Below are 22,630 nucleotides of genomic sequence, written 5' to 3'. Positions count from 1 at the left end.
CTTTTACCGACAACCCAGATTCGATTGCCACTTTTGCCCCAGTTTTTCCCATTCTGTTTCTGGTCTCCACTCTTAATATTTTCTTTAATTCTACTTAAAATGGACTACCACCCCTGAGTCGTGAGTTCGAATCCAGGGGGCATGCTGAGTGACTCCAGCCAGGTCTCCTAAGCAACCAAATTGGCCCGGTTGCTAGGGAGGGTACAATCACATGGGGAAACCTCCTCATGGTCTCTATAATGTGGTTCTTGCTCTCAGTGGGATGCGTGGTGAGTTGTGTGTGGATGCCGCAGAGAATAGCGTGAAGCCTCCACACGCGCTATGTCTTCGTGGTAATGTGCTCAACAATCCATGTGATAAAATGCTTGGATTGACGGTCTTGAGAAGGCAACTGAGTTTCATCCTCCGCCACCCGGATTGAGGCGAGGCACTACACCACCATGAGGACTCAGAGCGCATTGGGCATTACATATCGGGAAAAAAATAATAAAATAAACAATTTATATAAAGTTTGACTACCTAGTAGTAATTTGGTCACTGTGCGGTTGGGGAGTTGAGAGAAAGGTTTAATCCAGATAAAATTAACCATTCTTTTGCTTTACTAATATTGTAGCAACTAAGTTTTTGGTCGAAGCTATAGTTTTAATGCAATTAAACTTGGTGTCACTACAGTAATATGATGTTAATAATATAGTGACCTTGTTTAATTCTGTAGTTACTATGACTTTAATACAAAATACTACAGTGATACTATGGTTACTATAGTAATGCCATGGTCCATTTTTGTAAGGGAAGGTTAGGATTAGGGCTTGGTGTAAGGTGTCTGTGGGACTCTAAATAAACACCATAAACACACTGTAGTGATGCCCCCATACTTTATGTTAGTATTTAATTAGGAGTGCAAATACTATATGCCACTATTTGAACCGGCTCTTCCTTTTTTTATTGTACTACAGAAATTAAGTGTAATGAAAATAAAATGCCATGCTGGAACTTCTGGGAACACATTGAGTGATGACTCAAATGAATGTGTATAATTTTGTTGCAAACTGTCTGATTTCAAATGAATCCTCTTCCCAGTGTAGTGCCTGGTAGAATAGTCTAGTTTTCTTTTGAGGGGGATGGTATACAGAGCCAGAGGAGAGAAAAGAAAGAATGAGAGAAAAGAGGAATACCCTGAGATTGTCTTGTACTGTGTTGTTTCTCAGAGGCCCTGTGTGACCTCTCACCTCCGCTATCGGCAAAGCAAAACAAAGCTCAGGGATCCGGCCCTCAGATAACAGGCTCATCCTACACCAGCATTACTCTCCACAGCACGCTATGGCCATACCACTCAATTTTTAATCTTCGATTAATCATCTGTTATGCCTCGTACAATGCAATACGCCACTGCTTTCCAATGAATGCTAATGAAATCAATAAATGTTCATAATCATTTGTCACAGAGAGGCCCTCTGTATCCAAGCAGGTTGCTAAGAATGTATGTGTGAATGGCTGTCTGTCCTGCCTGAACCAAAGGACTGTAGTGTGTGTGGCAGCTTAATTGCTTAAACTAGCATGAAAGGATAAAGTTTATTTTGGGCCAAGTATTTCCAGACTCTTTAATAGGCCCGCTTCAATGATGTTGGGCTACAAATAAAGCCAGAAAGAGACAGAGAATGAAAGAGAGAGAGGAGGGAGGGATGCAGATGGCAGTGTGTTGAATGTGAATGTGCTTTGGCATTATAAGGGCGACTTGAGTGTCAAGACTATATAATTAAAAGTGAAAGGGTGCACAGTGAGTGATGCCCTAAATATTTCACACTCATTGTTTCACCGATCTAGTGCATGCTCTTTCTCTCAATTCACATATCCATTAAAGCTGAAGTGTGTAGCTTTATCCATGTTAAAATATGTTCTATTCGTAAGCCATTTGTAGTTTAATTTTCTCGAAAACTGCAAACACTGTCTCTGTGGTGCTATAAAACAAATCAAACATATTAAAAGTTTTGAGTGGTCATCTCAAGAGAGACAATGACTTTGACCAATAGTGTAAATTGGTGTGGGACTATCTATCTGTTTGTGGCGTATTCAGAAAGTTGCTTGAAAACAATCATTTATTTTTGCAATTCCGTTAGGTGCAGAAAGTACACACTTCAGCTTTTATTCACAAAGTTTCTGTTCTATATACAGATGAAGGCATGTAAAAGAGAGATCAAGTGCTCACAAAAGAGATGTATCTGCAGATGATTCTTGAAAGTAGCTGATCCTCTAACCACTTTCAAGAAACATCAAAAGATGCATCTCTTGCACTACTAATGAACTAACTCTGTTTTTTCTTCCTAAAAAAAAAAAAAAAAAACCCTAGACAAGCAGAATATTAACAGTCCGACCAAACATAAAATACTGAAGAGAAACTGCTTAAAAGTGCATTTTTACAAAATGTGAGTGGTGCTTGCCCATACAAATCTCACCACCAAGATGATAGGATGTCATGGATGCTTACCATGGGTGCTTCTATGCAGTTACTACGATGTTCTAAATGTTTTTTAGCAAGTTGTTACACGATTGCAAGGGTGTTTTGGGTGCTTGCATACTGGCAAAGGCAAAAGAGCCCATTGCCCAAGTCTCTGACATTTTTGTCCCTAGATATGGGTTGGGTTATGCCCATTTTATCAGCTGGATGAAAATGTTTATATCCAATTACTAATAAAGTAACACACTTCTCCACACCAAGTATCATGGTTGTCTCTGGTTTTTATTTCAAGCAAATCTCTTCTTTTCACTACACCACACACTAGAAAATGTTATAACCCAAATATATGCTTTATGTGGTAACATCTAAATGAACTGGTTTGAGTCAAGTCAAAAATATTGTTTAACATCACTGAATCCACCTGAATTATTATGTTATGCCAACAAATATATTTAAGGGTTAGATATTAGAAATAGCACCTTAAGGTAACAACTGCATGATACAACATTTTACAATGTAGTGAAATAAATAAAACGCAGCCTTTTATAAAATAGACTATTGTTAGAGAGTTTTTAATTTTTACTAACCCTGTGCAACCTGTTACTGGCTATGTTATTATATCGATCTATATTCAAACTGTATTGCAAGCTTTTTTATTTTTAATGTGAACATTGAACAAATAAATTAAGAATTATGAGGTTTGTTACAAACAACCAGTAAATTTGTCTCTCTGCTGACCCCAGGGGTTATGTTGTCTATAATCTGTGTCAGTGTGGGGGTAAATGGGTCTCCACGCCTGTGGAGCTGGGGCGTGAGGTGACACTAGCAGACAGACATGCCGGGGCTGCAGATGAGACGGTTTTATTAACGCAGACAGACGGACAGAGAGAGAGGGGCAACGCTAATGGTCACAAACACCTGGACAGAATGGAAATGTGTACTATATACACTATTAATGTATACACGATATGTGCACAAGGAACCCCCATAATAACATAAACAGCATTTTATTAACATTAGAATGCCTAAAAAAGGTATGCAACCTGGTAAGGTGCAAAACCTTATTGTAACTTTCGTTAATAGCAATTACATATATCACATTATGTAATGTACATTCAGATGTAATGAAACTTTGATTTTTCATATACAATCATATTTAAATGTCTGTGAACTACTTATCTATTTAAGCATTATATAATGCTTGTTTAAGGGTTGAATGACATTTGTTATAAATTGCTTTCACTGTCTGAAATGTACTTCTGAATCCACCAAACTAAGCCATAAAATATAGCAAATTTGAAACTAGAGTTTGAGCTAATCATTTTCAAAGACTGAATTACAAACAAGAGTCAATTTAACAGATGCTGTGAACACAGATTCACATTCATACTTGCTTTTAATAGTTTATTACCTGCTAAAGATGGAGAGGAATACCCAAAGACATCTCAGATGAACAAAAAGACTGGGAGAGAGACAGTTTTAAGTTTTGCTAAACCAACAAGGTCCTGCCGTTGACCTACGTTTTTATGGTGTACTCGTAACGGGATCTGTTTGTTCTGTGGGGCTTTTAGCCCGATTGCCAAACTGTTCACCAAACACAGGTCAGTAAAGAGTGCACAGTGTGACCTGCCTACTGGGTCAAAATCATCATTATCTTCATCAGTGGCATTTCAACAGCATTTAACTTAGTGTATTACTTCACTGAGTGCATTTACCTTGGTGTTGAAGCCCATTGCATTCTGTGAGGTTTTGTAGAGCTCTGGGTATTTCAGCATGTTCTCTTTCCTGCAGGAACGCTCAAAGATGCCCAGAGTCAGAGGCGGCAAAGCTGTGAATATCTAATGAAAACAAAGAAGGTTATTTGTTAAAAAACTTCAAGGGAGATTTAAAAAGTATGTTTTCAACATATATGGAGATATTAATCTAAAATCAGCAAGTTTGTTCTCATAAATAAAACACATTTTGGAAATTATAAATTGCTATACATAGAGGGGATCAAATTACCGTTTAAAAGTAAAATTTTGAAATGCATTTTTTTCACTTTTTTCACAATTTTTTTTTATTATCAGCATAATAGTTGAATTAAACTATAAACAAGAATTTCAGAATTTGTTAATAACATGTTTCCCTTTAATACGCTGGCATGGAGTCCACACATTTGTGCAAACCCTGATATGTTATCCCACCATGATTTGAGAATGTTCCAAAAGGAAGCACAGAAATCTGACCCTTTGTATAAGTATTTAACATGATCAATGACAAAAATGTGCTGATTTAATTAGTGACCTAGAAATACCACAGAATCTTAAATGTATCATATATATGTAAATACTGTTGAAGTCAGAAGTTTATATACACCTTAGCCAAATACCTGACACTTAATCGTAGAAAACATTCCCTATTTTAGATCAGTTATGATCACTACTTTATTTTAAGAATGTGAAATGTCAGTATAATAGTACAGAATGATTTAATTCAGCTTTTATCACATTCCCAGTGGGTCAGAAGTTTACATACACTTTGTTAGTATTTGGTAGCATTGCATTTAAATAGTTTAACTTGGGTCAAACATTTTGGGTAGCCTTCCACAAGCTTCTCACAATAAGTTGCTGGGATTTTGGCCCATTCCGCCAGACAGAACTGGTGTAACTGAATCAGGTTTGTAGGCCTCACACATGCATTTTCAGTTCTGCCCACAAATTTTCTATCAGACTGAGGTCAGGGCTTTATGATGGCCACTCCAATACCTTGACTTGACATTTTGCCACAAATTTGGAGGTATGCTTGAGGCCATTTTCCATTTGGAAGACCCATTTGCGACCAAGCTTTAACTTAACTTACAGATCTTTGTCCCCATGTGCACTTGCAGAAGAAAGTGGATTCTTCCTTGCAGAGCAGCCTTTCAGGTTATGTGGATACAGATACTTGTCTACCAGTTTCCTCCAGCATTTTCAAAAGGTCCATTGTTGTTGTTATGGGACTGATTTGCACTTTTTGCATCTCTAGGAGACAGAATGTGTCTCCTGTCTGAGCAGTATGATGGCTGCGTGGTCCCATGGTGTTTATACTTGCATGCTATTGTTTGTACAGATGAACGTGGTACATTCAGGCTTTTGGAAATTGCTACCATGAATGAACCAGACTTGTGGAGGTCCACAATTTTTATTTTGATTTTCCCATGATGTCAAGCATAGAGGCACGGAGTTTGAAAGTAGGCCTAAAAATACATCCACAGGTTCACCTCCAGTTCAGCACATCTCCTTTCAGAAGCTAATTGGGTAATTGCCTAAAGGCTTGACATCATTTTTGGAATTCTCCAAGCTGCTTAAAATGCACAGTTATCTTAGTGTATGTAAACTTATATATATATATATATATATATAAAACTTCTAACTATATATATATATATATATATATATCAATACCACACACAGACTCTAGAATTTACATCCAGTGAGTGGCAGGTCTGCGGATGGAAATGCCTTGTTGATGAGAGAGGTCAACAGAGGATGGCCAGACTGGTTCGAACTACCAAAGTCTATGGTTACTCTGATAACAACTCTGTACAATTGTGGTGAGAAGAATATAATCTCTGAATGCTATTCTGAGATGCGGGTATGTGTATATATTAATCCAAAATCTTTGTTTGTTTCCAAGTTTAAATCAAACTCTGAATCCCAGATTTTTTAATATAGACTCCTATAAGCTTATAAACACCACAGTAAATCTAAACAAACAAATACATAAATCTACCATAAATAAATAAAAATCCAGTCTGAATGTGCTCTGATATTTTCCCCTCCTGTACTGTAATCAGTCTGAGCTCCAGACAGCTTTTCCCTTAATGTGTTTTTTCCCCCTTTTGCATGCTTGGTACAGCACATTGAGCATGTAACTTTGGCATTTATCTGATTTGCACTCTCTCACTCCATGTGAAAAAACATTTTTCAAATGAACATCTGCCACTGTGCCTGTAGCCTGTTAGCAGATCTCCTGGATGCTTTTAGCTTTCTGCACTGCGGCAGCTGTTGAAAGCAAGACAGGCGGTATTGTGGTCCAGAGAGGGTTGTGAGGTCAGCCGTAAGTGTCTCTCGCTGGCACAGCTGGAGTTGCCTGGCTGTGGTTGAAGGGCCAGCAGACATGCTCCACTGGACTTCATTCTCTGAGAGACGCAGTCCTCTATTCAGGGGTGGATTCGACCCGTTGCATCCAGCAGACCCCTCTGAAGCTGTGGAATTCCTCTTTGCTCAGATAAAGAGAGAATGCGGCAGGCCAAGTTGTTACCGGCCTCACAATGCCAATGATCCATTACACGGGACTGATGGGAATATGTGTTAAAAGTGTTTTTGTCCAGCCGTAAAATTTTCTCGGTACAATCAATGAATTGTGTGGTTTACCTGTTTTGTGCTCTGTATACAGAGATACAGGTACAGTGTCCCCGAAACTATTTACTGTAGACACATAAGTTAAGCCTCACATAAAAATAAGAATGTCTTGCATTATTTAACATAAAATCAAACTAAGAAGCATTTATTTTAAAGATAGCACAAACACATGATTCAAGCAAAACCAGAGAAGTTTGCTAGGTTCTAATTGATAAAACAGAAATGTACTGTTATAAAAATTTAGTTGGACACTTTTTCACCTTCTCAAATATGTGTTACTGTGCTGAACGACATCAGTAGATACTGCTCAAGTCACTGAAGACACTTGAGTGACTGTGAACTTGAGGAACAGACTTCATACATCTACTTAATCTTGAAACCAACTGATTAGAAGTTATTGCAAAAACGTCTCTGAAAAGCCCATTTGTTTCAGAGAAAAGAAACACTTTTTGGTATTTTGTATCTAATTTTATTCACACATTTTTAAGCATGGATTAAGTGTCAAAACTGTCCAAATTCTTTTTGGGGCACTGTATCTGCAATTGTTTATTCAAAAAGGAAAAACAAACTCCACCCGGGTGTTCTTTTCTTGAATAACTTTCCTTCCTGTTGAAAACATGCTAATTAACAGCATCGGTTTCTGTCACCAAACCCTAAGGCAGCCCAGTTCAGAGTACCCCACCCAAATGACCATGTGTGTGTATTTAAACGTGTCTAGATTCAACCTGTTCCTTTATCATCCACCGCTGACCTGTTTAACGCAGCTCTTTAGGGCATGAGTGTCTGTTGTTGCAGTAGATTCAGGACATAGTTCTGGGCACACAGGGAATATGGACTTGACAATGCTCATAAATAAGGAGGAGATTTTTCAGGATGGTGCTGACACGGTCGGCTGTAAAGGAGCCGTCTGGGGTGCCACGGCTAATGAGTTTCTTGCCTAAGCGCGACAGGGGAGGCGTTTTAACACATTCTCTCTCACAGTAATGAAGAGAGAAGAGTAAATCACACACACATGTGCGCACTTACCACATTGTACAGGCCGATGCACCAGCGCTCAAAGAGAATCTGACCAGAGAAGCCGTTCACAAACGCAAACCAGATCTGAAAGAGAAAAAGACAAAAGCAATGGTAAATGAATCTTCCAATTGAGAGTTTTGGATTTGATACTGGAATTACAATGTTTTACTCAAAATTATTACATTCAAAGCCAAAATTACATTTAAAATAATAATAATAAAAAAATGTAATATTACAAATGTACAAAACCAAGAGAAAATAACAGGCACTTAGGTATGTGTTGGTATGACACGCTTTTGGAAGTTTGACATCCTGCGGTGTGACATGCTATACCTCATCTAACCTTTTAAAACAGCCCCCCCAATATATTTCTAATTATGGATTTTAGACCAATTATTTAAGACTCTACATAGAATCATTTCATAGTGCATTTAACTTAATTTGCCTCACTGCAGGACCATTTAAAATGAACTATTGAAGGCAAAGCATATTAAAAATGGTGAAAACGTCAATGCAGAAATAGTGACCAGTTATAATATATGATTTCCCTTATACATTCAAATAAATCTTATCATGATTAAAAGGTGTTCATGGACATGTTATGTGTCAACATCACATATACATAGAAGTTGGAATTAAATGCACTGATACTGTGTATACTTTCCAAGTCGTCCTAAAGGAAATGGTAACATATTAAGGAAATGACAGGACATATGAAAATCATTAATACATAAATGTGTGTCTAATGTGTAAATATATACCCTCATTAATCACATATTTCCAACTTTGTGTGTACTTAGTGGATTTTAATTTAGGTTGATGGATTACTGTTGTTTTGTGTGGGGCCTCTCAGTGCTAGAAATTGCCCGAGAGAGACTAATCTGCCATGAAACCCAGGCTGAGCTCACTCGCTCCTTTTTACAATCTCACACACTGCATCACTGCTAGGGACTCTGTCCAATATCAGTCTTAAAGGAAAAATAAGCCATGTGCAGGTCAGCTTTTCATAAATAACTTCAGGTTTGCAGTAGCTTCAGGATCGCAACTAATGAAAAATTTATTAAAATGTAATATATAATTTAATACATTAATAAAATGATGATGTCTTTTACTGTTCAACACTAAGTTTATTAGTTTTGTTTTCCCCCTTAAAAATTCCTAAACAAAGACCACATTTTTAATTGTAACTTCTCCTAGAGTTTTCAAGCTACATCCACCGAACTCAGCACATACCTACAGACTGTTCTGACTCTGATTTGATGACTTTTCTGACCTGTAGCCAACATTAAAGTTTGTCATGAACTATCTAGTTATAACACACACACACACACACCTATCCATAGACATAATTATTTTTATACTGCACGAACTATAGATTCTATCCCCTTCCCCTAAACCTCACCAAAAAAAAAAAACCCACCCTGAACCCCAACGAACACCCCCGGGAATGAGGGCGCTCTATCTGACATCCATCCCCTTAAAATGATCTGCCTACCAATCATATCACTGGTCAAAACCCAATTTTTTATGTACTTATCCCCCAAATTTATGACTGCCCTATCCCCCAAAATACAGAGTCTGGGGCAAAATGAAATTTGAGTACCCAACAAGTCGCACACAAAACTCTACCTTCAACCAGATTCTTTGATCTTACCACACCACCAAAAAACATGTGTTGTATCTCCATCTTCTGATTGGCATCACCAGCAGGTGGGTGTGTCTTTAAGACAAAGCTTATACAATCTAGAGGGGGTACAATAGAATCTATACAAAATCTCACACCCTTGAATCTCTAGATGCACACTTGACCTTTTTTTAAGAATCCTTGCCCACATTCCCTCCTCAAATACCAAGTATTCTTTTAGTATCCCCCCTCCCCCCCCCATAATTTCTTGTTAAGAAGTTAAAGCTCCATCCTGCAGACTCTGAATTAGCAGGGAGTAATACATTGAGGCCTCATGACCTTTTACAAAAGCAGATTGTAAACTCCCATAGTATCTGCCGCTTAGGGGGGTGTGTGCTCCTCCCAAAAACAATACAGTGCAGGTGGCACTGCTGTAAATAACTATAGAACTGAGGTCTGGGAATCCCAAAAAGCTGAACCAAATTTTCAAAAGATCTTAACACTCCACTCACATATAGGTTACAGAGTGTAGTGACCCCCCTCACAAACAACTCTAAACAGCAGAAAGGGGACTTATTAAAAAATAATTTAGGGTTCAGCCATAAGCTCAAAGGCAACATTTAAATAAATATCTTTTGTCCATAATGACTGTAAATGCGAAATAACAGAGTGTGACTTAACTTCTCAGGTTAGTTTGATAGAAAGGCTTTGCAATGGCAAAATATGGGCAAGAACTTCCTGTTCAATATGAAACAAGGGAGGGGCTAACTCAGGTGGAAGCGACCAATGAGCCAAATGTCTGAGACCGAATGCATAATAATAAAACAAAATCTTGGGTAGGCCTAGCCCACCTTTGTCAATTGGCCTATGTAATTTACTGAAATGTAATCTGGGACGGTTACCATTCCAAATGAAGGACTTCGCTATGCTATCAAATTGCTTTAAATAAGAGAGGGGTACATCTACAGGGAGAGATTGTAACAGGTAGCTACATTTTGGAATACAATTCATTTTAATAACATTAACCTTCCCAGTCATAGATAAATGTAATGAACACACCTGCCCACGTTGCTCGAAAACCGTTTTATTAAGGGGTCAAAATTAACTCTGACTAAATCAAACAAATTTGCTGGGAATAAAATGTCCAAATATTAAATGCTCTGTTTTGGCCACTGGAAGGCGCCCGGCTGGAAAGCCAAAAGTGATCGATCGAAGTATTACAGCAAGATCCTCAAAGTCTGGAATGACCTTCGTCAGCATTGCCGACATGCTCGACAGTTGACGCTGAATCTCTGCCACCGCACCGTCCAATCAGTGTCCCCGGTCTGTGGCCTTGTCAGGGGTGTCAGCTTGAGCACGTAATGTCTCCAGAGCACAAGGATTTAGAATTCTTTGACATAATGACTTCATAAAACATTAATGGAACAGGGTGTATTGAATCTCACCGGTTTATGACACAAAGAGTAAAAACTAGCAAAGTGTGCCGAGCTAGCCGTTTACACGTCCGAGCCTCGCATGGTGCCATGTGACACCCAATCTAGTTATATATTAAAATTCTAATAAATTATAAACTATTAAGTATGGTATGTTGTAAAAGAAACACGTTTGACCCGCATTGTGCTTTAGAGCACAATCGTAACATTTTAACAAACTAATGTAATTAATAAAATATTAAAATTACTATTTAAATGTCAAAAAGAAGCTACTGTATGAGTTGGCATTTAAAAACAGTGACTCTTGTTATAGCAAACGTACTGCTTTGAAAACATCAAAACATAAAGTAGCCCCACTATCTTGTCACATGAAGCCACAGCCTAGGCTTAACACATCATTACTCTGCAGACAGACCCCTGTAGAAATGAGAGAGTGAAAGAAAGAGAGAGAGAGACTGACTGCCTGGACACTAGTGGTGGAGTTCCCATGACTTCAGCCAGAGGGGATTAAAACGGCTCATAAATCAGCACCACTTCCAACCTTGATCAACCCCCAGTGTCTAACAACAGAAGCATCTGATCACAGATCAGCATTTCTGTCCAAATAAATTATACACACACACACATTGGTGTAAAAGTTTGGAATAATGTACAGATTTAGCTTTTATGTAAGGATCACAATGCATAGCAAGGACATTAATAACGTGAAAAATTACAATTTGAATTTTTGTGTGTGTGTGTCAAAACTTCTTAAACTACATCAAAGAGTTCTCATAAAAATATCCACCATGTGCAGCAATGACAGCTTTGCAGATCCTTGGCATTCTAGCTGCCAGTTTGTCCAGATACTCTGGTGACATTTCACCCCACACTTCCTGTAGCACTTGCCATAGATGTGGCTGTCCTGTCGGGCACTTCTCACGCACCTTACAGTCTAGCTGATCCCACAAAAGCTCAATATGGTTAAGATCCATAACACTCTTTTCCAATTATCTGTTGTCCAATGTCTGTGTTTCTTTGCCCACTCTAACCTTTTGTTTTTCTGTTTCAAAAGTGGATTTTTCTTTGCAATTCTCGAGTTTGCGAGTCTTGTCTTTACTGTTGTACATGAAACTGGTGTTGAGTGTGTAGAATTCAATGACGCTGTCAGCTGAAGACATGTGAGGTGTCTATTTCTCAAACTAGAGACTCTGATGTACTTATCCTCTTGTTTAGTTGTACATCTGTACTTCCACAACTCTTTCTGTCCTTGTTAGAGCCAGTTGTCCTTTGTCTTTGAAGACTGTAGTGTACACCTTTGTATGACATCTATTTTTTTGGCAATTTCAAGCATTGTATAGCCTTCATTCCTCAAAACAATGACAATTTCTTTTTTTGCCATTTTTCCCCCTAATATTGACCTTAAGACATGCCAGTCGAATGCATGATGTGGCAAATCAAAAACAAATAATGTGAAGCTTCATTTAACGAACCAAATAGCATTCAACTGTGTTTGATATAATGGCAAGTGATTTTGTAATACCAAATAAGCTATTTAGCATGATTACTCAAGGATAAAGTGTTGGAGTGATGGCTGCTGGAAATGGGGCCCATCTAGATTTGATCCCAACATTTTTTTTTTTTTTTTTTCACATCAGCAATGTCCTGACTATACTTTGTGATCAGTTCAATGCCATTTTGGTGCATTACAGTACCAATTTCCATCCGAAACAGTCTGTCTGTGCAAACGGTCTACCTCCACCAACCTTTACTAAATGACAGCTGATCTCCAGCTAAAGCAGAAAGATGAAGAATAATTTGGATTAAGGGTGTAGACCATGGAGAAGACCTCAAATGAGAAGAGAAAAGGAAAGATCACTATAAATGAATGAGAAAAACTCATTCTAAACTCAAGTTTAGATTTCTAGTGGCACTTTTCAATTAGTTCTTTTGATAATCACAAATGACAATCAGATCACCATTATTGTAAAGATGACTGTACGCTAACCAACCCTGTGTGCGAGAGGCATGCTGTTGAGCAGAACCCAGGGCTGCTGTGCAATGCCACAGCCAGGCAGACGTTACCTTGCTTCATTTAACTCCATTTTTAAAGTATGAATTGCTACAAATTTGGAGGTTTTGAACGAGCTCCCCCGACCACGGCCCCTGCCTGTACCAGCGGCACTCCTCTCACACACACACTGCATATCTGCCAGCCCCTCTCATTCAATAGAGTGAGCCAATGCGTGAAAATGTTCCCAAAACAAATGTCTATCACCCCACCCCTCCCCTCCCTCAGAGAAAAAGAGAGAGAGAGAGAGGATAGGCCGTACTCCCCCAATACAACCCCCTACAGTCACGCCCACCCGTTCAAACTCCTGTTTCTCTTTCCATCAGGTGCATTCTACCGTGATATTGTTTTTAAAATAGAGCTGCTGCTTCTGAAACCCTGATTCTCACCCCCCCCCAATTTCAATTTCAACTCAACAGTCCACATAACACTCTCCCAAAAAGGTTTGTTTCTAGGTTAATGTTCTTCAGGGTTAGCAGTGGTTTTTGCCTCGCCACTCTTCCATGGATGGCATTTTTGGACAGCGTCTTTCTAATAGTGGAGTCATGAACAGTGACCTTTATTGATGCAAGAGAGGCCTGCAGTTCCTTGGATGTGGTCCTTGGCTTTTTTGTGACTTCCTGGAGGAGTCATTGCTATGCGAATTTTGGAAGGTCGGACACTTATGTGGTGGTGGTGTAGTGGTCTAAACCACATAACTGGTAAACTGGTAATCAGAAGATCACTGGTTCGATCCCCACAGCCACCACCATTGTGTCCTTGAGCAAGGCATTTAACTCCAGGTTGCTCCGGGGGATTGTCCCTGTAATAAGTGCTCTGTAAGTCGCTTTGGATAAAAGCGTCTGCCAAATGCATAAATGTAAATGTAAATGTTATGGAAAGGTTCACTACTGTTTTTTCTCCATTTGGAGATGATGGCTCTCACTGTGGTTCTTTGGAGTCCCAGAGCCTTTGAAATAGCTTTGTAACACTTCCCAGACTGATGTATTTCACTCACCTTTTCCTATTCATTTCTGGAATTTCTTTTGACACTGACATAGTGTGCCACTGGGTGAGACCTTTTGGCCAATTTCATGCTGCTGAAAAAGAACTATTTAGGTGTTGATTTGATTGAACAGGGCTGGCTGTAATCAGGCCTGGGTGTAGTCTAGCTGAACCCCATTATGAATGCAGTTTCATAGATTTGGAGACTTAGTAACTAATGTGGGCATATACTTTTTCACACAGGCCCATTTGGTATTGGATACATTTTTTGCTTCATTAAATAACTATTATTTAAAAACTGTATATTGTGTTTACTCAGATTGCCTTTGTTTTATGTTAGAGTTTGTTTGAATTTTTGAAACCATTTAGTGACATACAGTATACACAAAAACAGAAGATATCAGGATGGGGCAAATAAAAATTTCACAGCACTGCTCATATTTATAAACAATTTTGTCTAACTATACTTTCTTACAAAAGGCAAATTTTGATCTAAGTTTTTGACCTGAAGGACTCTCCAAATATGATTATCCCCTTGCGAGGGACCCCTTTCTTAAGATATTAAGGCTTCTATATAGAGTATTTCCAAATATAAAGACCCATTTATACTGTGTGAAAAAAATAAGTAGTGTGATATTGTAAAGACAAAATCGCTTTGGATAAAATGGTTCTGCATAGTCAAAACTATGCAGAAATTCTTTTATTTCTTATAGTTAAAAAAGTATGGCTATCAACACAAAACACTCAAACATTTATTTTTATTAAATTAATATGCATATATATATATATATATATGCATATATATATATATATATATATATATATATATATATATTTAATTTTTTCTTTGAGTGCATGATTTGAGCAGTTTTATTTTGTTCTTATTCTCTGAAATTTTCCACGGACCCTCAAGCACTGTCTTGCGCCCTCCTTGGAGGTCCCTAGACCCCAGATTTCAGTCATAGCTTAATTTTGACAAACTGTGTAGCTACTACGTTTTGCCTTGCACGGCAGTATAGCCAAGTACAGAAAACACAAATAAATGGCAGATGACTAATACCACATCATGTATTAAATTATTTTCCTTCTAGCATGCAAATCACATGGTGTACTTACATTCTGGACATTGAGGAGCCTCACATACACAGTTTTGCCCAAAAGCCACATAACATACAGATTGGTTGTGGCCGGTGGCATGCTGGTAAAGGAACAGGCGGGTCAGAGAGCTGAATTAATGTGAGTCGCTCTCATTCAGGGGCTACAGGCTGCAGGATATTGTTGTGCTAAGTCAAAATAAAGCCTCTATTCATGGAAGACGGTACATGCATATGCGAGAGCATTTTGGCCTGGTCTTCTGTGTCCTGTGAGCGTCCCTCTCTCCCTTTTCCTTCAACGAGACAGATTCATTGATTTTCTCATTAGAGACTGAGGAGACAGGCTGGAGGGTCTCTCCCTTTCTTTTTTTTTCCCCTCGCTCATTCAGAGCAGTTCAGCGTGGAGGTGTGACTGGCCTCTACCCTCTGCTGTGCATTCTGAAAAAGCGAGGAGCGTGTGTATGTGTGAGAGCGAGATTGTGTTTCCCCATGAGACGCAACAAGAGGGCTCTAGGCATATTTTTCAGGGAATTTTGAAATCAGTGATTCCACCCCCATCCTATGTCCTGAGGTTTGGGGGGAAAGATCGAAGGGAAAGAGAAAAAGAGAGCGAGAAAGACATACAGACAACCCCTTTCGCTTCCTTTTCCTGCTTGAAAATCCAGCTAAAACCAGCTTAAAATGACAGCGGTGTTCTAGAACGTGATGGATGGTTTTTATCCGATCCAAGCTGGTCATTAGCAGGTTCAGGCTGGTTTAAGTGGTTGAGTACCTACTCTACCAGCTGATGTGAATCTGCGTGAGCTGGTAGATCATCTTGGACCATCTTATGAGCTGACTTTTATAGTAGGGTCCATGCCCAAGATGGTGTACACCAACTCACCTAGATCCCCACTTCGACCAGCTAGACTCCAGCTTAAAGAAGGAATGTTCCAGGTTCAATAAAAGAAAAGCCCAATTAACAGCATCTGTAGCATAACGTTGATTACCATAAAAAATAATGTTGCCCCTTGTTTATATAAAAAAAACATGGCTACAGTTAAGCAATTACAACAGTGAATTGGGCCAGTCCATAAACTCTAAAATACAGATTTCGAAAAGTATAGCGACAAGAAGTAAACATTATACGTGTTAAAGCTGAAGTATGTAATTTCTGCGCTACTAGCACCATCAAACAGAATAGCAAAAATAAATGTTGTTTTCAAAACAGCTTTCTGAACACAGCCATGTCTTCCATTGATCAAACAAAAACAGATAGTTCCACACCCAACTCATGCCATTGGTCAAGTCAATGTTATTGTCTCTCTCAGGACAGGTCACCGAAAATAAAAAGGGGAATTTTCAGAGCGGCACAGAGACCGTGTTTACAGTTTCGAGAAAATGAACCAATGAATGGCTTACTTATAGTTGTCACTGCATATTAAGCTGGGATAGAAGAACGCATTTTAACACAGAAAAAGTTACTATAATTTTTTTTTACTGCATTTTAACCAGCTTACTTTTTTTTTTGGAGTCCCCGATACTATGAAATGTGAATTACCTTGCATCTACATAAAAACACATGCAAGACCAACAATACTCCCCCAAACGTTGTCCCAACTAGCCTAACAGAGATGTCTGAATAAACTATTTCATTCTAAATAACTAAGACATTTTGCATTTAGTATACAAAAAATAAAAAATACATTCACATTGAATAAAAGCAATGTTACTGAGGACAATTAAACAGTGTTTGAGAGGACTCAAAAATCTTACTGCATCATTTTTAACCTTATCGGTGTAAAGCGATCTACAGTACAGTACAAAGAATTTTGACAAACTTTTTCTATCCTGTGTTGAAATATTTCCTATTGAAACAGAAATTTTGAGTGCTAAACATCGAAGGGATTGTTCCTTTTAAAAAAAAGCCAACAGGCTTTATATAATTACATTCTCAATCTAGAGACCACTTCCCTGGACAGAAATCAGTTTTTGAATCATCAATATTTTGCGTTCGTTTTCCCTGAAGAGACAGATTGTAAAGACTGCAAAACAGTTAAGCAGTACACTAGCATATAGATGGCTTCAAAGCTAATAGATATCAACTAAAAGCTACAAAACTTTAACTTGGATTTCATTGGGTCTTTAAGGACAAGGGGACTCTTCAAAATTCAACTGAAGGCCCTATCCAGAAAAGCCTAAGAAATGAGGGCAAGACAATACAGAAGGGCCATTAAATTGCATTAAGTGTGTGTGTGTGTGTGAGAGAGAGAGTGACAGAAGAACCAGTTGGGCGTTTTACAATGATGGCACCAGAGAAATTGCCAGGCCCTGGGCCTCTTCTTAGGCCTGCAGTCTTTCTTTAAGCCTGCTGCTCTGTCTGAGTGAGGCCCTTGTAATTACCTCAGAAATGCTACTCATCCATCAGCCCTGCCGGTGCCTGCTGAAGAGCTGTCAATCAAGCTCTCGAGATCCCAGCAGGATAATGACAGCACGCACAGTAATTTGGTTGTAAGAGAGGCTTTCTGCATGTCTCAAAGCAGCTAATCCAACTAACTTTCTAAAAAGTTTTTTTCATGTGGAAAGAATGCAAGACCACAAAATAAGGACTAAAAAAACAGCATAGCAAATACTCTGAAGTTAATGATGTTAACTTAGACTTAAATGACTTTGAGAACAAAAAGGGGAAGATTACAGTATGTACTGTGGTGTGGTTACAGTTGAACTGTATGAAAATAACTCTAAACAAGCTCTAACAATTCTAGAGATTTGTTCCAAAACCTAATGAGCTGCCTTGCTGTCTACAGTCTACATAGGCAAATGCATTCTTCTTTCTTTTGGGGAAAGAAACTCTAACAGGTTTTGAACAACATATGGGTGAGAGAACTATCCCTATAACCTGCTGTCTAGGTAGGCACCAGAGTATAAAATTGCAATTACAAGTTGAGCCACTAACATCCTCATCCTACTTCCTTTAGGTTAACGTCTGGAAAAATGAAATGAAGAAAAGTCTTCATGGACTCAAAGGTAAACCTATTAGAGCGACAAATGTATCCCTTTAAGCGACCCTTGGGAAGCAAGTGTCTTGATTGTCAGGCTCTTACAAAACAGAGCTGTTTTTGGTGTGAGGCAAGGAAACAGTAAAGCTTCGCCCTATTATACTCCAAAAGCCCCTTACGGTGAGGGGGGAGAACATTTTCTGCTCATAACAAAAGCAGATACATTCAACTCCAAGAGCTGGGGTGCACTGGGTGCTTTCTGTTCTCAAAGAAGAACTTATAGAGAAAAAGGACAAAAAGAAAAGTGGCGAGAAGTATGCATGGGGCGTGATTGAGTAAGACCTTTTAATGTATGTAGTTGTTGCTGGCCTCCTCTTATGCAAAGTAAGAAAAACAGAGGCAAAGAGAATTGGTTGTTTCTTGATTGATGAGCAAGTGTGAAATGTGATCACAACCATAAATGTTTGTGTTCAAGGCGGACATTTGTTGAAGAACAAAATACAACAACCCACGGCAAAATCCAAAGAAAAGAACATTAAAGCAACCCCACACAACATGCACCAAAAACGTTTAAAATATCAAATTCACTGAGCCATAATTGCTTACAGCTACAGGGTTTCGAGAGCCCACATATTCCCACGGATTTAATCCAGTCTACGTAGACTGTTAGGAGGAGGGGAAAAACCAAGACATCTCTGCTACATTTAGGAAACAAGACCGTAGAGCAGCTTCCCAAATTCCCATATCTAAATAGGACAAAAGCATGTAAACAGGAAAAGGCCATAACATAGAATGATCTAACTCACAAACCAAACCTCACTGAATGACACAGCTCAACATGACAACATGAGTTCACTCAATAAAGAAAATTGTCAATATTTAATCACCCTAATGTTCTTCCACACATACAACTTTATTTTTGTCTTGAAACCCTTGCCACTCTTTTCCATATAATGAAAGTGAATGAGGGGGTAAGTTCCAGAATGACTAAAAAGCAACATCCTGTAAAAGTTAAATCAAATATCCATATGACATGTGCGCTATATTGCAAATCTTCTGAAGATTTCTGCATTAAGTTTTATGCAATTAATTGCAATTTATTGAATTATTATCTCATAATTAGTTTGATTAAAAATGTATCGATTGACAGTAGTCATATTTTTTCATTTATTATTTTCTCCCCTTTTCTCCCAATTTGGAATGCCCAATTCCCACTACTTAGTAGGTCCTTGTGGTGGCGCGGTTACTCACCTCAATCCGTGTGTTTGTGGACAAGTCTCAGTTGCCTCGGCTTCAGAGACAGTCAATCCATGCATCTACTCATGTGGCTCATTGTGCATTACACCGCGGAGACTCCCAGCATGTGGACACTCATGCTACTCTCCGCGATCCACGCACAACTTACCACGCATCCCACATCGCGACCACGAGGAGGTTACCCCATGTGACTATACCCTCCCTAGCAACCCGGCCAATTTGGTTGCTTAGAAGACGACCGTCCTAGTCATTAATCTTACACCTAACATGAGTGGCCAGTATATTCCCCTTTTGTGTTCCATGGAACAAAGTTACTAAAGAACAACACATCGGTGAGTAAATCATGACAATTTTTGGGGGGGCAAACTATGCCTTTAAGTGGTTTTATGTCACGAACTATTCCTGTCATGCTGTGCTGTATCATTCAGTAAAGACTGGTTTGCTGTGGTAGTTCAGCCCATATCATGGCCTTTTCTTGTTTCCTTGGTGAACCATTTCATGGGGTAAAGAAATGGTTATGTGAAATCTTGATTCATCTCTACATGTTTGTTCTCACAGTCCCAGACAGTCTTTGGATGCCAACAGGCAGGAATTTGTGGGGCTTTTCAGAGATTTACCACAGCACATAAAACAAAATGAAGATGAAGGAAAATAAGGGTTCATGGGTCAAGTGGCACATAAGAGCTAGAGGGCTGAGGGGGAAAAGATGGATTTTTGGAGTGCTCATTTTTCTGTTGGGGTTGCATGGCTCGTGAGTGCTGGTTTGAGACTGCTGCGCACGTGTTGCCTTTATTCCTCAAGGTAAATGCTCTTGTGATGTTGGACATATCTGATGTCATATCTTAATTTCAGAAATGCAAGAGTGTGTACTGTAACTCCTAAAATCACTTTTTTGAGCGCAATGGCCAATATACAGAGTACTTTAATAGAACTTCATATTAAGGCATTAGTTTTTATAAAAAATGTTTTAAAAAAATTTATAAATACCACAGGAAAAGTGTGAGTAGGATTTTCTCCATTTCCCCTTTCTTGTGGTTCAGACTTTGGCTAAAATAAAGGTTAAAGGGGATAGTCCACCCAAAAAAGAAAATTCTCTCATTTACTCATCCTCATGCCATCTCAGATGTGTATGACCGACTTTCTTCTGCAGAGCACAAATTAAGATTTTTAGAAGAAATGGGTCCATAAAATGCAAGTGCCAAAAAGTTGATGCTCCAAAAAGCACATGAAACAAAGTCATACACACGGTACAAGCATGAGTAAATTATGAGAGAACAATAATTTTGTGTGAACTAATCCTTTAATGTAGTTAGCCAGTCATGATCACAAAATAAATCCCTTTAGGGTGATAAGACACTGTATAACATCCTATCTTGGTTTATTTTGCGATAATGACCGGCTGACGGCATATTACATGGCTTATTATACAGCTATTTACTAAATAAATATGTAAAAGGACATGAAATATTAAAGTGAATTTAAATGAATTTGTTACTACATGTGAGAGGAACACATGTACTATTTAAAGGAAATTGCATGGGACAGTACAAAACCCAAATATTTGAATCACAGAATGCCGTGGTTGACCAAACAGAATCAAGTGCTCCAAAAAGCAGAGTAACAACAATGTTTATGAGGAGTAAAACCGGATATTTTTCATCATACCTTTGGTTTGATTTACAACAGCAATTCCTTTTGCCCGAAAGATGACTTTAGATGGGCGTGACTTAAATGTTCCTTCTTTTACCTCTTTCGGCTACTAAGTCAGCCTTCGAAAACCTAAAGCTTATCGTCAAGGTGTAAGGTCTCCTAAACCAAGTGTTTTCAGCTGCAGATCAAAATGGCCAAACACCTCTTGTGATAAAGCTGGTGCTGATAGCAGCCCTTTAACTTGTCAGGTCGCTCTTGGACAAGTCTCTGAACCTGCTATCAGCACCAGGCCTGGAAACTGTCAAATTCCAGAACAGATGGATTGCCTGTGGCCTCCACATTGACAGACCTGCATTCCTACAGCCGGACAGAGTCTCACCACTACTGACACATACAATCCCAGTGAATTTGATCAAAAAGTGGTTATTCGGCCTATTTAAAAACAACATTAATCAATAATGCAATAAGAGGCTTGTACTTTAAAAAAAAAAACAAATGGGGACCACTACAACTAGTAATGTTATGAAACTCTCCTCTCAAAGGAATAGCTCTTCCAGAAATGAAAACTTGCATTCTTTACTGATACTTGTGTCATTCCAAACCAGTTTCTTTCTTCTGCAGAACACAAAAGAAGTTTAGCTGAATCTTCATGGTGCTCTTCCTATTCAATGAAAGCATATGGTAAAATAAAAGTTCCAAATAAAGAACCATAATCTCAAATATCATTTGAGCTTTTGCATATTTAAACATGACATGTCATGACTGGTTACAAACTACACAATAACTAATGGTGTTTGGCAAAAATCCCCTTCAGGTTTCAATAAGCACAAAATGATACTTCAAGATGTGGGAAGACTTTAAGGTAGTAATGACACATTTTGGTCTGTTGATAACTCAACGCTAACATATGGATTCAGAAGACTTGGCATATAGTGTAGTAAGTCAGTTACTTCTTTGGTGATTTATTGAGGCTTTTTATTTTTTTATCTTGACAACCACTGCTCACTAAATGCTTTTACTCTATGGAAAAGAGACAGGACATTCTGCAAAATGTCTTCTTTGTGTTCCATGGAAGAAAGAAATTCACATATTTGGAACAACTTGAAGTGGAGTAAATGACAAAATGTTATTTTATGGATGAACTATCACTTTAATTACGGTGGGTTTAAAAGTACTTCAAATCAAATTCATTATATATGTTGTTAAATGTCCTGGCTTTGTTTTGAGGATTAAACCTTTGAAATGCAACATACTCTAGAACATACCAATGCTCCAACCCAACATTCTTATTCTTCTTACCTCAATAATGTACAGCACAATGTTCTTGTAGAAGCAATACAGGATGCACTTGGCCACGCGGTTGTAATTCCAGGCGCCGTGAACCAGCAGAAGATTCTTCAAATACTTGAACTGTGAAAGTGGAGGGAAGACACATGGAGATAAGTTAATGAAAGCTATTCGTTTACACAAGATCGATATTATACAGAACTGCAGTTCTTCTGCCAAAACTGAAAGGATTTTGGATTCAAAAACACAGAGATAATCTTGTCGGTGCTGGGCAATGGGAAGCCTGGAGATGGAGGGACAGGACTCCAGCTTTCTCACAAACATTCTTGTGAATTCCTGACTGTTTTGTAAGACTTCCTTAGTTGTTGAACAGCAGAGGAAGAGAAAATAATTTTATTGCCCACTCTGGGCTGAAC

The 22,630-nt window shown here is 38.6% G+C and overlaps 1 protein-coding gene across 3 annotated transcripts in view; it reads right to left on the bottom strand.

The window, feature by feature from the left end:
* LOC127617163 (phospholipid-transporting ATPase IA) overlaps positions 1–22,630 on the bottom strand; it is a 197,135-nt gene that overhangs the window by 31,514 nt on the left and 142,991 nt on the right. For all 3 annotated transcript variants that reach the window (XM_052089080.1, XM_052089078.1, XM_052089079.1), the window contains 3 exons: positions 22,227–22,337; positions 7,867–7,941; positions 4,171–4,293 (listed from right to left, as the gene is read on the bottom strand). In XM_052089080.1, coding sequence (XP_051945040.1) covers positions 4,171–4,293; positions 7,867–7,941; positions 22,227–22,337 — 309 coding nt within the window. The remainder of the gene's footprint in view (positions 1–4,170; positions 4,294–7,866; positions 7,942–22,226; positions 22,338–22,630) is intronic.

The sequence above is a fragment of the Xyrauchen texanus genome, chromosome 23 (assembly GCF_025860055.1).
Source record: "Xyrauchen texanus isolate HMW12.3.18 chromosome 23, RBS_HiC_50CHRs, whole genome shotgun sequence".
Taxonomy (NCBI): domain Eukaryota; kingdom Metazoa; phylum Chordata; class Actinopteri; order Cypriniformes; family Catostomidae; genus Xyrauchen; species Xyrauchen texanus.
This window is presented reverse-complemented; position numbering and strand designations above follow the sequence as displayed.